The sequence below is a fragment of the Sphaeramia orbicularis genome, chromosome 7, assembly GCF_902148855.1.
Source record: "Sphaeramia orbicularis chromosome 7, fSphaOr1.1, whole genome shotgun sequence".
Lineage (NCBI taxonomy): Eukaryota > Metazoa > Chordata > Actinopteri > Kurtiformes > Apogonidae > Sphaeramia > Sphaeramia orbicularis.
Window position 1 is genome coordinate 26741854 of NC_043963.1, and position 15520 is coordinate 26757373.

At 39.3% G+C, this 15520-nt stretch overlaps 1 protein-coding gene across 3 annotated transcripts in view; it reads left to right on the forward strand.

Annotated features, from left to right (window-relative positions):
* The window catches only part of scube3 (signal peptide, CUB domain, EGF-like 3), an 82304-nt gene that overhangs the window by 13249 nt on the left and 53535 nt on the right, over window positions 1-15520 (forward strand). For all 3 annotated transcript variants that reach the window (XM_030139237.1, XM_030139238.1, XM_030139239.1), the window contains exons 2-3: window positions 522-644; window positions 5440-5565. In XM_030139237.1, the coding sequence (XP_029995097.1) occupies window positions 522-644; window positions 5440-5565 (249 nt within the window). The remainder of the gene's footprint in view (window positions 1-521; window positions 645-5439; window positions 5566-15520) is intronic.

The window sequence follows — 15520 nt, forward strand, 5'->3', positions numbered from 1 at the left end:
TTATCTTTATTTATACTCAACTATTTTGTCTCTGCTCTAAAGAGCTATTCAAGGATGAGGACAGTTAAAGTTAACTAGTGTTGGTTTAGACAATGTTCATGCAAATTGCATGTTTTGCAGAGGAAGAGTTTATGACAAATGGCTTTTAAAGGGTTCATTCATGAATATTTAACTGAAGTCCCTAGATTTCCTTTTTTTCCCCCCCAAAAAACTGCGACTGTCAAAATATTGGGACTCTTGTCATGCACTTGGTTAATTCACAGCAGTAAAACAAATTAAGTAGCTGTTTTCTTCTTGTTAATAAGAAGATGTTTGTATTATTATTCCACAATGATATTGATATAACCCAGAATAATGTAATTTGTGTCACAGTTCTTCTGGTTTGTCTTTGTATTTGGACTTTTAATTACTTTCCAAATGTAATATAGCACAGAAAATCCTTTATCGTTTGCAGGTTTAACCACTTTAAACTTTTGCATCATCATCTTACATCCGTCACCGCCTTCTTTCTTCCTTTCTAGATGTGGACGAGTGTGCGGAGGCGATTGACAACTGCAGCATCGACGCCATCTGCCAGAACACCCTGAAGTCATACAAATGTATCTGCAAGTCAGGCTATAAAGGGGACGGTAAACATTGTGAAGGTAAAAGTTTTCACTGCATTAATGAGCTCATTTTCACCTGTGGTTTGGAGGCACAAACTTCTGCTCCTCTGTGGGAGCACAGCGAGGATTTTTACAGTACACTGAAGTAAAAGCCGCATCTCTCCTGTTGATTTGCCTTATCTCTGTAAACGTAAGCCCCTGGGCCAGTGACAAGCATGATAAGAGCTTCTGTCTCACTCAACATAACTCATTAGCTTTAAGACTCTCCTGAAAAGAACAGCGGACAGGGGAAGAGGAAAACCAGGTGCAGAGTGTTCCTTTGTGACAAGATGAAATGAAGCAGTAAATTTCCTACACATGTTAGAGGGGAGAATTAAGATAGCGGCTGAAACGGCAGTCAGAGGCCCTGCCAAGCCGTCAGGGATATTTCCACAGCCAGAGGAGGCCTAGTAGACTGTCAGACACAAGTCTGTTTTTCTAGCCTTTTTTCAGATGTGCCCAAAGCCTCCGGATCGTTATATCCCACAATTTTATTAGTATTATTACAAAACTGTATTTCTCAATTTCATTTTTTTCCCTTACTATTATTATTCTTTCATTTACTTGACTGTGTGTTTTTCATGGCCTTCTGCCTGTGGTCATAAAAGTTTGCTTTATTGAATCTAGTGTAAAATATGTGTGTGGATTTCCATTTAACTGAAGGTTAGCTGATGGCTCCTCGAGGCTGATTTACTTACCCTACTAAGTAAAATTTGAACGCAAAAAATAAAATAAAATAAAATCCAAAACAAAAGTGCTTGAGTAACAGTGACTGGTTGTAGGAGTTGAGTATACCATCTGATTGCACTGAATGGAGCTTTGCACAAAGACGTCTTAGTGCAAGGCTGCACAAGGTGCTAAGACGAGTATTTTTTTTTAAAACAGGGTAATGTTTGTACTTTATCAACCTCTATCCTATATTTTTCCATTTAGTCATGACTTTACGGTTTGCTGTCATGTATTTTATTGAGCTACAGTGCAGATTTTCTGAACCTTGACATATGATCTGTGAAGTTTTGCCATAACTTCAAAAAAAAAGAAAGAAAAAAAGTGAGTTATAGAGTTATAGTCTCTATTTTGTTTTTTAATTTTTAAAAATTTTCTCATTTAATACGATCAGTGCCGACCAAAAATACATAAATACATCCTGTTCCTTTCTTATGAACTATATTTTAGCTTTAAAATGAAATTCATTTATAATTTTTTTTATATAAATATATAATGACAACAATAAAAAAAAAACATCTTAAACTGACTTTGTAGATTCTGACAAGCACGGTATAAAAACAACCCAGATGCTTTTGAGAAGCAACACTGTGTGTTTACATGTTGTGGGTGTTGCAGGTTTAGAAAACAGTAGGAATCTGATGGGTGATTGTTTGCTGTGATCAAGAAATGACAGAGATGTGTGGGTCGTGGAGACGCAGGGAGCAGGAGAGTCTTTCTTTGAAGCAGCATCACTTAGGGCTTAATTTGACTTGACAGCAGAGGGATGGGACTGAAACAAAGAGGAGCTGTACAACCAGGATCATCGGCCCTAAATGGGCCAGTAAGTGCTGAGTGGGAGTACGCTGCGTTCTCATTCCACCTTGTGTGGGTCTCATCAGTGCAGGTCCCTCAACCATCATTGTAATCATAACAGACAACTCCACTCAGCCTGTCATACCAATCTGCAAGCTCGCTTTGTGTTCCTGCCTCTTCTCCATCACTTCTGAGCCACTTTTCTTCAAGCTGAATCCACCAGCATTGAGGGGACTTTAAGGTTAGATTGATTTATCAGTTTGAGGGTCAATGCTGGGCCTTATGAAGTAGTGACATCCACTCACACAGTCACGTCAATAACGTCAGTACCAGTTGAAACAAGAGTCATTTCTGACAGCAGCTGTGTGTGAACTCTTTGCCCTTTTGTCTGTGTAGGTGCAAAGTGAGCTGAACATGCTTGTTATAAAAGTTAGGAAGTGTACTGAGAAGGAACTTTAGAACCTGTAGAGAGATGGATGAGTTGATGACTAATTCAATTATGATGATAAACAAACTTCCATCAAGGCTAGTAGTCTATTCTTCCTCTCCTTCCACTATATAATTAAACCACAAATAAACAACAGATTATGATGTACATGTTCCTCCTTTGTATCAACTGATGCCATAAGTTAGTGGAGCTGATTATAGGAACAAAGATCTTCTTTTTTTTTTTTTTCCAACAATGTCTTTATTTCCAAATGTAATAACACCTGTATACGACCAAGACAGAAGAAGACAAGACAACAAGTAACAAAAAAGAGAAATAGTGTGGGGGGATAAAATAAAATAAAAACGGGGGAATCAGTATACATGAAAGCCCACTATACACTGCTCACACTCGCAGATATGCACTACACATAAATTAGATAGCAGTCATTCAACACCAAACAGTAAACATTTTTCCCAAATGAACCACAGAGGGACACTTATGGCTCATCCCCAGATGTTTCCACCAAACGAGACAAGACTTTATTTGCAAGAACATTTCTAAAGGGCCCCAGATGTTATCAAAAATTGGTTTCTTACCCCTGATTGCATATGTGATCTTTTCTAAGGGCACAGATGCTGTTAATTCTGAAAACCATTTACCTATCCTTGGTCTATCCACCTCTTTCCAAGCAATTGCAATAACTCTTTTGGCCAATAGCAGGTCTATATCTAAAAATAAATGTTTTTTTCTTATGTTACGGTTAGCTGGGTAGACACCCAATAAAAAAGTTTTGCTTATAAATGTATTTTTATCTCTATTTCCTCAGTACACTGTTTCACTTCTTCCCAGAATTTCTTTATTTGAGAACACTGCCACCAATAATGGAAAATTGTGCCCTTTTCCTCATCATATTTTATGCAAACATCCAGTATGGCACTATTGAATTCATTAAGTTTACTGAATTTTAAGTTATTAAGTTCAGTAAAGTTTATGGTGTCATATAAGAACACATTAACCCAGTGTTTTTCAACCTTGGGGTTGGGACCTCATGTGGGGTCGCCTGGAATTCAAATGGGGTCACCTGAAATTTCTAGTAATTGATAAAAATAAAAACTTACTAATAAAAAATATATGGTGAGTTGAGAGAGACAATCACAATACATAACAAAACATGACAAACTCTGAATCTGAAACTGAAGCACTGTGGTACTGTTTATCTGTCAAATGTTCATTGTGGTCGGTTTCAGATGCTGCAGCTCTTTCATAATTCATAGTTTGAGTTCTTGTTTGTTCAGTATTAATTGTCAGCCTTCTAAATCCAAGCTGGACTGACTGTACATATCCTGACCAAGGAAAATAAAATTCTCACTTTGTGCAGTAATCTACACCTGGCTTTTCTGCCTCCGTCCATAATAATATACATTAGATAGACTAAATGTCATCTGAAATTAATGTTTATTTGCAACATAGTATAGCAAACTTATACATGATCAAAAACAAAAACATATTAGCAAAAAAATGTCTCCATTTTGAATGTCTGGGGTCACCAGAAATTTGTGATGTTAAAATGGGGTCATGAGCCAAAAAAGATTGGAAACCACTGCATTAACTGGTTGTGCTGCAGAAATTTTAAACAAGAGTTCAGTGTTTGTGATTGTTCTTTGGTACAAGTCCTCTTCCATTCATGCATGGAGATATTCTCCTGTAGGTCTTCTCTCCAAGACTCAAGGTTATTTACTGACAAAGATTTTTTAATTTTAATTCATCATTTGGTGCCAGTTTCATTTATTTATTTATTTATTTATGTTTTACTGAACTGACTACTGACATGTTCAAGGTCCACTCCTCTTTCACCCAGATGTCAGCTGGAGTAGACTGCACCGACGTCCCTCCAATAGACAAAATGTTCTCGTTCTAAGTCTAATATAAAGCCCAGTTTGAACGACAGACTCACAATTACATGAGCTGAAATTGTGTAACTTAACTGCATAGAATTATAAAAATTTCAGCCTCAAGCCCATTTTATAAGCAGTCATCCTTGGTGCTGCTCCACCAATTTTATGAAAATTGGTGCAGTAATGTTTGTCAGATCTTCCTGACAGACAGACTGACACATGGGAGTGATCACATGACCTCTTTAGACTAATGATGCATTTCCATAAACAACAAAGGTGTTACATACAAGATAGCACAAACTTGATACAGAACTGAAGACTAACTGTTAAAATATGTTTCTCATACACCCTTACAGTCTTTAAAATAAAAGACAACTTGAGGTAAATTCAACCCCATCTGCTTGGATAGCAACAAGCTCACGATAAAAAAATGTCATTCTTACAGAAGTATTGGAAACAAAATACCTGTAAGACAAAACTGCTGCAGAACTGTGCCAGTAATGGTAGATCACGGATATTACTTATAGTATTTTTTACTTTTCTTTTATTGCCAAATTCACATGAATTTGTTTTCATGGCACACAAAAATGTACCATATTAGTCAAAACAACCGTGTATAACTAAAGTCAGTAATCAGCATAAACCCATGCAAAATAAAACAAAACAAAGCAAAACAAAACAATACCATTGATTCTGTCACTTAGAGCCAAGTTACATTAGTAACAGATGAACACATTAATTACCGCAGCTGTTGTTTTGTTCAAGTTTACCAGATAAACACTCTTCAGAAAGTCGTAATGAAACAAAATGCACCATTTAAATACTCAGAAATTTTACACAATGGCCTAATTAAACTCAAGGCTGCTTCTACTAATTTCATACTGAATCATGTTTGCTTCAGGTTATTGAAGTATCCGTTCTCACATCCTTGTGTGTCTTCTCTTTGCAGATGTCGATGAGTGTGCAACTGACTACAATGGTGGTTGCGTCCACGAATGCATCAACATCCCAGGAAATTACAGGTGCACATGCTATGATGGCTTCCGCTTGGCACATGATGGACACAATTGTCTCGGTGAGTGTGTGCAGGTGTACACCTAACACAGCGTGAGCTTTTCTCTCCATTTTCAGCAGATGATTTATCCTTTCTTCATTGTGCAAAGGAAAAAGGGAAGGTGGTTATATAAAGGCCTTTGACAGGGGAACATATACATTTAACTGTGTGTGTCGAGTTTCACACTCAGCCTGACATAACCCATGTGGTTGCATAAATTTTTCTCCTCTGCATGTCTAATGTCACATCATGTATGGTAATATATGTTTCCAAGTTGAACTGGGTTCTTTTTAGACAGCTCCATCAGTTAGTAGCCATTTCCTCCTTTCACATAGCAGGTAGCCTCCAAATGTGTATTCACAACAGGAAAAAAAAAGAGCTCTTTTTCAAGTCGGAAGAAAAGGGGTGAATTTATGAACAGCCTGACTCTGGGAGCTCTGAGTGAGCCGTCAGCCAGCCGCACTTTCCCATGGTTTAATATTTCACCAGTGTGCCATTCATATTAGCCTAACAGAGAATGTATTACTCCAAACACAGAACAGAGGTAGGAAATTAAGAAACACCATTCTTTCTGCTGCAGGGAGCTGCTATACATAGACATCATCGTTATATCTACCTTGTTTGTTCCTTCTCCCCCACATGTTCTTTGTTCCTTTTTGTTTTGTTTTGAAAACCCCAAGTTACGACCTCGCTGCCACTCAAAAACTGCCTCCCTCTCACTTGCATCCTCAGTGTGATGCATCTCACTTGATATTTAACCCTTTATAGGCCACCTATAGAAATGCTCTGAAATTCTAAATTTCAACCTTGGTGTGTTATTGAAGGCTCTAACAATTTTACTACTCTTGTGAAATTTTTTATTGTAGAAAATGTAGAAACTCAAGATCAATGAAGTTACCATATTTGGTTCCCTGCCCATAAGTGGCAAAACATTTTTTTATGTATTTTAGAACATTAGAACATCACTTTTAGAACATTACAACAACATGAGTGGTGATCCTGTCAACATCCACATTATCCCTTTGAATATCCTTCCTTACATTAGTACCATTACTTCATGGTACCTAACAAAGCAGGTACACTCACTGTTCATGCAGAGGTGGACCTTGCAGACCCTGTAGACAACTTTTTTTTTTCAATATTATATTTATTGAAATTTTTGGCTATATATACAAAAAAGAACCATTTAAACAATCAAACAAACAGACGAAAAGGTACATTTAAAATCAATGTTTGAGTCCATGAGAGTCCTTCCAGATGATCAGTAGCATTGTCAGAATACAGCATATGATTGTGGACCTGTACAGGGAAAAAAAATTATGGTGTCCCAGATACCCGTAACAGATAAGTCAAATCTTTGTTCATAATGTAATTAACCCTTTCATGCGTAGTGGTCACTACAGTGGACAGCTGATCAAAGGTGTTTTCTTGTATATTTATGGATTTGTTGTTTTGTGCATCATCCCATACGCTACAATTCTTACCATTACTGTAACTTTGCTATTTTAGATAAACCTGATCTGCACTAACATGTTTGAGTGTGAAAAATTGCTAATTGTTACTAGACTGTAATAAACAGATTTTTTTTTTTTTTTTTTAAACAAAAAGTTGTTTGTTTTTTTGCATATTATCTCCATGCAGGTATGTTAAAATGTGAGAAAACATCAGATTGCCAGCATTAAAAATGTTTTTATTTCATAGTTTTCACATAGTATATCAGTAAATACATGTTTCTTTGCTTCTAAAATTAAACGCATGGTGTCAAGCTGAGTGGACCTTTTTGTAATTCCATGAAAAATAGGTTCATAAAAAATCAATCGCATTGTTTTTTTTTTGATGCCTAAAGAGGAATAAAAACAGTCCGGAAAAAAAAATCATGATTAAGGTTCTCATAATTCATGCATGAAAGGGTTAATGAAGTCCCACACTTTTTCAAAAATGTCTTGTTTGTCTTTTAAAGTAAATGTGATTTTTTTTTTTTTCAAGTGGTAAGCATAAAGACAATTCTTTGAGCCATTTTGCTCGGTTTGCCCATTTCTTTTCATGACTTAGTGATCACTCTCTTTTCTTGTAATATTCCCAGGTTTGAGGATTTTCTCATAGCTTATAGACCACATTTGACCTGAGATTGTTCCCTCACTGTAACTGTTGCTTTCACTGTCTTGTAATGTATTTGGAAATGACCAAAAATAGTCACTTGCTCAATATAGGGTTAAACACAGCAAAGCCTACTCTGCTGCAGTAAGCTCATTGTAGAAACAAGTAACCAGCAACTTGTAACAGCAAATCTCAGATTTAGGCGAAGTGATGACAGAAAACCTTGTCAGCACTTAACAATGATTCACTGTGATGGGTCTTCCATGTGGGCCTACACAGCAACATGCTCGTATCAGTCCTACATTCATTTGATGAGCTGCGTGTAATGCTGGGATTAAGGTACACTGGAATGGAAAACACACATTTTGATCGATAAAAAAAAAAAGCCTGTTATGACTTGACCATGCCCTCATTCCTCTCTTTCTTCTCCTTATTGTATTTCTGTCTCTTTCTCTTATCCCCTCTCCCTTGCTCTCCTTTTACTCATGCACATGTATCTACAGTGTAAAACACAGCTATTTTCCAAGTCATTTAGCGCAGCATTCAGTGATGTGTGGATCATTTGCTGTGCTGTGGGTCAACTCCTGCCTTGCGTGCAGGTGTGTAATTGCAATATATGGTTGTGTGGCTGCTGCTGTTGCATCAAACACAATTGCATCCATCGATCCCTTTGATATAATTTGTCATAGTGAAACACACAATCAAACAAAGCAGAGGGCTTTCATGTCTTTTTCTTCTTCTGCCATGTTTTATTTTCCCAGCAAATGACCTGTGTGCAAGAAGGCAGAGACTGTTCAGACTTTGAGTAGTACTTTCTGTGGAATTATCGTACATTTCTGCAAAGATATCGATCCGCTTAATAATTTAACGAATAAACACTTTTCATCCTAGCATAGCAAACAGGCTCAAGACACATTTAATTGTATATGTGACCTTCGGATACAAATCCAGCTCTTGCCATGAGACCTCAAAGCAGTATGAAAGACAATTTAACTCATTCTAATACCACAGCTCTACAGAGCAACCGAGTAATCCTCACCACAAACACAAGAGGGGAGAGGAAGAGGTATAGCCGAGGTTTTATGCTAAGGCCCCAGCTTCCTCTTCCAGGTTTAAGCTCCTTTTTGGCCCCTGAGAAAAGATTAGTCCCCTTGGCCCTGGAGTGAAGAGCCTAAGCAGCTGGTTAATGTTGGACCTTCAGAGCCCTTATAGACCAGATGTGCCTGAGGCTTCGCAGGAGGAGACTTTCACCTGATCCGCAAAGTTCACACAGAGTTTAGAGTCTGAGATAGTTACGGATCTCCACTTTGGATTTGCACCATGTTGTTTTTGACATAACTCCAGTGATTTTTTTTTTTTTGTTTGTTTTATTTCATGTTCGTTTCATTTCACGGACAGCATCAAGTCCCAGTGGTGTCTGTAACCTCCCCCACCTTTAGCCAGTAGGTGCTGGGCTCTGCTACTGTCAGCTCAGGGACAAGGGTTAGGCCGCAGCGTACGCAACCCCGTTGATGTATTCTTTGTTTGCTCGGTGCTGCACATGCCACATGACTCCTTGTAATTGGATGTGTTGGCAGCATAATGACACTGGGCGGTGGCAGGAGGCGGTGGAGCGTGAAGCAAAATGCCACTTCGCCGGAGACCCACTGGTTTCTGAGGTGCCTCCGTCTGTCCTAAACCCTACAGAGATGTCAGGAAGTCAGCAAGGTGGAAGCAATGCAATAGCTCGGCATGCTGCTCATGTCTGTGCGGAGTGAGATGTCACTCACTGTATAATTTACCTCACAGGGAGCTATTGTATGCATTCAGAACTCACACTGGAGAGAGGTAGCGAAACATATAAGAACCTGAGTACATCTTTTATAACTGGCTGTGACTATTATCTTTCAGAGGTGAGGGAGGGATGGTATTTAATCACCACACCTCTTTCATTGTGAGGCAGTAAAGGATTTTTAGAGTCTTAGGAAAAACAGAGGAATCAATGTCAATTTAATCCAAAACACACATCCTCTTTACAATGAAAACCAGATGCAGGAAAGCTATTAGTTCCCCACTGTAGCACCGCCGTCCCCACATTTATGACCTATGTGTTTTGGTTGAGGTCCTACAGAAACCCAAATATCCTCTTATCATTTCTAGTTTGTTAAACGCTCTCAAGTCCTTTAATATCATAAACATCTGCACAAATATTTCCTGTCCTTGCAACCACAAGTTACAACATTTTTCTTCTATCTGGAGCTAAGAGACACAAATAAAGATATTTCTTATATTCCTGTAAAGTGGAATTGCCACAGTTGTATTTCGTCTAGCGTGAGTCACCAGGAGAAATGAAAGCACGCTTGAAATAGACATTACAGATGTCCAACAGAGTGCCGATGCCCTGCAAAGAAGCGGCTTTTTGTCACCGTGTTGCTTACTTATATTCATCATTCTCCTCTGTTGTCGGTCATGACATGTCGTCTTAGACGTGATGTGCAGTCTCAGGCTCAACACACACAGCTTAAAGGCTGTGTTTCTTTGATTTCTATTGACCAGCACTGATTTGGTTTGTATTGATTCAGCAGAGCGCAATTCCCTGTGCAATCTATAGGGAAATGAATGCCCTTTTACTTTAACCTTCCCCAAAGACATAACATGATCTGTATCACAAAAGCAATGTCATTACAGGATTGAAATGAAGTTTTGAAGAGCAGCTTTGGAGTAGCAGCAAAGAAAAGGTCACATCAGTTACTACTGTTGAGTGTTTACTGTCTGTTAATAAGTATAATTGTGCTGTTACATTTGGGGTTTTTTTTTTTGGTTTTTTTCCAGGCAATCACATTAACAAAATTCCCTAGGATTTGATAAGCTTTCTTTAAGTTGTTTGCTTGGGTAAACCTGTGTTCCCACTTTGGTCACAGGGTTCACTAATCAAACAGGAGAACTCAAGCTGATGTATTATTGACCAGGTGTTGATGTGAAAAATGTTGTTATCAAAGAGTATCACGCTGATTTGCCAGCACTGCACTCATAAATGCCTCCCTTTTATAAGTGCATTGCCAACTCTCACTCAAGGTGGTGATGATAACCTCCTCACCTTTTACTTCTGCAGAAATATTTAATTCTGGCCTGGATGAGATGACTTAAGTACTTCATTTAACTCCTGAGTGTGTAGGGTTGGCTCAAGGCCATGGTGATCTGGTTAACCCCTTTCTCAGAGGGCTCACTATTCTGAGCTTAGCACTAACTCCCTTCACTTCGCTGCCGTAGACACAAATGTTCTGCTTTCTTCAGTGGGAGCAGTCACTTCACTTTTGTTGTGACATGCATAGATCGGGTTTGGACAAGAGAGTCTCTCCACAGTTCAGAGGAAGGAAGGTGAAGTGATGAGTTAAAAGACAGATTTAAGATTGTTGCATTAGCTGGCCCCTGAAGACTATATGAACACACTCTCTCTTTTTCTCTTCCTCTCAGAATTGTTCAGTCCCATCTACCATGAAATGAACAATTCCAGCTGAGCCCACTGGCAGGGCTTTGGGGGAAACTCAAGCCTGAGATTGAGCTCAGGGGTGTAAGCATGGAGCAGACTGGGAGACGTCAGACGTCAGCACAGGGCCTCTTGTCTCCTTGGCATAAGACTGTCCACCCAAACACTTATCCTGGGGTTTTGTTTTTAAAATACTTCCAGACTTGTTTTGGAGAAACTGAAATACCATTTAGCAAGATCTTAGCTCATAGTTTTTCATTTAGGAAAGAACACAGCAAGAGATTGGACGTGAATTGAAGTCTGTGCTTATTTACCAAAATGGTTACCTCGGAGACAGGCCCAAAGTCAAAAAAGTCTGAGTTCAATCAAAGCTATATTAGTTTTGTTTATGTAGCAGCATACAAAAATCAACCCTCACTGCTGATTTAAGAATGAAATGCTACAGTAAACAGAAATTTTATTCATGTTTGCATAGCAGATGTGAATCAGTTAGCTGTATTAGACACAGTGGCCAAACAGTTTAACAGACAGGAAGCACTGGAACTAATAAATTGTTCAAAGCAAAATACTGTGAGTGTCTTATAGCACCGACTTGCAGTCTGCAATAGTCACACATTTCTGTGATTTGGAGCTCAGAAGATGAAAGATCACAACTTCCTGCAACATATCAATTTAGACACAGTCAGCTGACATGTGACACAGTGGGGCTGAGTGTTTCATTGTCTGTACACCATGTTGTTCTCTCAGCCTGGGTTCAAATATAGCACCGTGGTCACTGTTGAGAAGAAGTGCACTGTGTCACTGAGCTTCCCAAACAACAGAGAAATGAGGAAATCCTGTAATTCTGCTCAGAATACCAAAGGAGAAGAGTCTTATTTTAATTGGAGCTCTGTGCCACTCCTTCCCCACTGTTGCTCATCAAGTAAAGTCGGTGCTTGTTCATCTTGCAGAGCACCATGGTCGGCCCCTGCTGTCCTCCAGCTGTTTTGCTGGCTGTTGCTGCACATGGCTCCGATTTGCTGCCTTATTAAAGAGTGTGTGCCTCTTCAACTCCTGTAAATGAAATGCCCAAAGAGGCCACTGTCCGTCCACTCACCTCCTTGTCACTGGTCTGTCTAGACCACAGAGACACTGCTGTCTGTTCCAGACAGAAGCTAAGCAGTGGGATGGATGCATGGACAGCTTTGATGACAGATGGCAGTAGTTTTTCACTCCATCTCTGCAAAAAAAAAAAAAAAAAAAAAAAACTCTGGGTAAGCAATAAATGCCTCAAAAGTTGCTGAACCTTTAAAAAAATGGGAGTGAAAGAGTTGAGCATTTCTCTAAAATAAGGGTTCAGGAGTTTCTGTAACGCAACCACCATGTTTACATGGCTCTAAAGCTCTGCGCAAGGCCAAATGTTATATATACAGTCAAGGCTATCTGAGAAACCAGCGGACATGGCCTCTGCAAACACAACCAATCTCTTAATCTCTCTCCGTTTGAACCTTCCCTTTCCCTTCATCTCCTTGAGTGAAGAGCTGAGACATGTCTCATTTTTCAGAAGTGAGGCAGCGCTTTTAACCTGATTAAGACATTTTTTCCATCTTCACAAGAGAATTTCTTAAAAAATGTTTTAAGTCCAAATAACATGAGCACTTCTCCTTGCCATGCCAGAACCCCTTTCCGCTTGGAAATATTTGCTTTGGACGCCAGCCTTGCCCAGCACACAACACAGGCAATTATGGGAGCTATTTAAACAGGAGAGATCTACTGACAGGCGACGCCTCATTTGGAGGGATGAAGGAATCAGGAAATGAAACCTTCATTGATGCGCTGAGGGTATGGAAAGAGAATTCCCCCAAGCCCTCTGAGGCTGGTTGCATATCTCATGGGCATTTTCCACGTGCACTGGAGACCGTTGTGTTTGCGTAGCCTTAACATGTTTGAATCTTTAGGGTTTGTGCCTGGTCCAGTGTCAGAGAGACGTAGGCAGATTTATGTGCACGTTGTGGACTTCTGGGTTCATCTGTGAGCTAACACTTTATCTGCAAAGGTGCAGCTGCAGGTTACTGGCAGCTTCTGCCAGCTCAAAGGTTGTCTCTCTCTCTCTCTTGGCACTGCTTTTGTGATGGAGCGATTTTATTTTTTATTTATTTTGTTTGGAGCCACTTTTGGCTGCAGCAAAGCTGCCGCTATTCTTCCAGTGGCCCATTTTTAAAAAAGAAAGAAAATAATCGCAATTTTCATGAACAAAAACTCACACCAGCAATACACAAAACAAAAAGAAAACCTATTTGAAAAGTAACCCAAAAAGCAACTGAAGTTACATCCTCCACCCTCTCCATCACAAACAACTACATAATCTCCCATTCCATAAAATACCACTTTAACACAATTTTAAAACTAATTTTACCCTCTGTCAGTACAACATTCTTAGGTAGCGAATTCCACAATTGCATGGCACAATACATTACTGTACTTTTCTAAAAGTTAGAAAGAGCTTTTGGCAGTGTGAATCTACTTTTTGATGCATGTCTAGTCAAATAAAAATGTTTGTTTTGGCAAAAAGGCAAATTTTGAAACAAAACATCTGGTTTTCCAGTATACACAGCAGTTCTCATAAACACAGCCAATGAATAACTAATTCTGTCTTTCACTAGAAGCCATCCTAAGCGCTTGTGCATTTTTCTGATGTTTGTTTTGTAGTCTGCCTTAAGTACAACACGAACAGCTCTATTTTGACTTATCTGGAGTCTTTTTAAATTTTTAGTTTGTTTGTTATGAGCGATTGACACCAGGAAGTCAGTCCTCATGTAGAATAAAAGCATGACCAACTGGACAGTTTTTAAAAACTTCTCTTTTTGTGTATACCTCTCCTATGAATGTTAACTTTTCAACACTACTTTTTTCTTCTTCCAAAAATGGCACTGCTTGACCTGTTTGCTGAGTGATGCTTTTCCCTTCAGACACAGGTGGCATGACACATTGTGTTCAGAGTAAAGAGACCATTTTTCTGATGGGATGTGAGAACAGGGCTGTAGACCTGGCAAAAGAAGAAGGTTGTGTGTGCTACCTGTCACTGACCTACTTATCAACCTCAGAGAGCTCTGTCTAGTCAGGTGCCACTTTATGTGCACACTATGTATGTTTATACCTTGTGTGCATCCACGTCTGCATTTCTGTGTGGAAAAAGAAGAGGACAGAGTGAAGTTTAATTTCTAACTCTGCCGGGCTGAGAATTCCCCAGAAAGGAAACTTAATCTAGAGGCCTTCTCAGACTGGACAAATAGACAGTAAATTAGTTTCGCATGACGGTTTATTAAAAAAAAGCCTTGTGTATACAGCAGATTATTGATGCATCGAGCAGAGGGATGGATAAGGTTCCAGTTTGGGCAGTAGTGAGGGACAGAGCCCAGATCTCCAGGGGAAGAAAGAATATGGAGTGTCACCTCCAGAGCCACAGTGCAGTCACGCACAGGGGAGATGGAGGCTGCTTTTCTCTGCAGCACGCCAAACCACAAAGAAAAGCAGCAAAAGTCACATTGTGCAATAATGCCTTTCAGTGTGAAAATAAACAAGATATCGAAAGATGAATAGTTGTTCCTTCAGTGCTCATTTATTCCTTTTGTCAAATCAAGCAACGACTTGAGGGGGAAGAAAAGTTGAACTATTTTGCCAATTAGAAAAAAATCTGGAGGAATCATTAACAGTGGAAATGAAGTTGGCAACTCTGAGTGGTCAATTTCCCGTTCATACCTCAAAGCAGAGCAAGGCCTCAGGCGACACCTTTGGAAATTCTCTGTTGTATGCATTTGAGGTGGATTCACATTGTTACTTGTTACCCACTTGCATCTCAAACTCTCCTCTTTCCACCCCCCCCACCCCCCACACACTCTTTTCTCCCTCTTCCTGCATTCCTCCCGTCATGGGGTTGACAGACACTCGTCATCAGCAGGTACTCTGGCCCAGGTGGATCAGGTTTCCCACTTGCTAGGGGATTGTGCTGCATGCGCATTTTTATAGCTTAGTGCTGCACAGTTGGAGGTTTTCAGTGTAGCTCTGGTGTGCTGCCATGTCAGATAACCATTAAGACAGACATAGGCTCCTCAGACAGATTGAGACAAACTCCTGAGGCTTTTCGTTATATGAAAACATAATTTTTTTGTGCTTGACATTTGCGCTCAAATACGGCCTGTCTGCTTGTTTCACTTACTTAGATGAACCAGTGAGTAATTTCCTAATATATTCTCTGTGTGTTTTAATTAAAAACATAATTAATTACATTTACTCAGGGTTTACTTATGGAATGTTTTATATGATAGCAAAATAAATCACTTGAGCAATTTCTTACCCGGTTAGTAATTTAAATGTAATTTCAGCCAAGCCTTTGGCGCACAAAATGAACAGGATGTTTTTAATATAATATTGCTT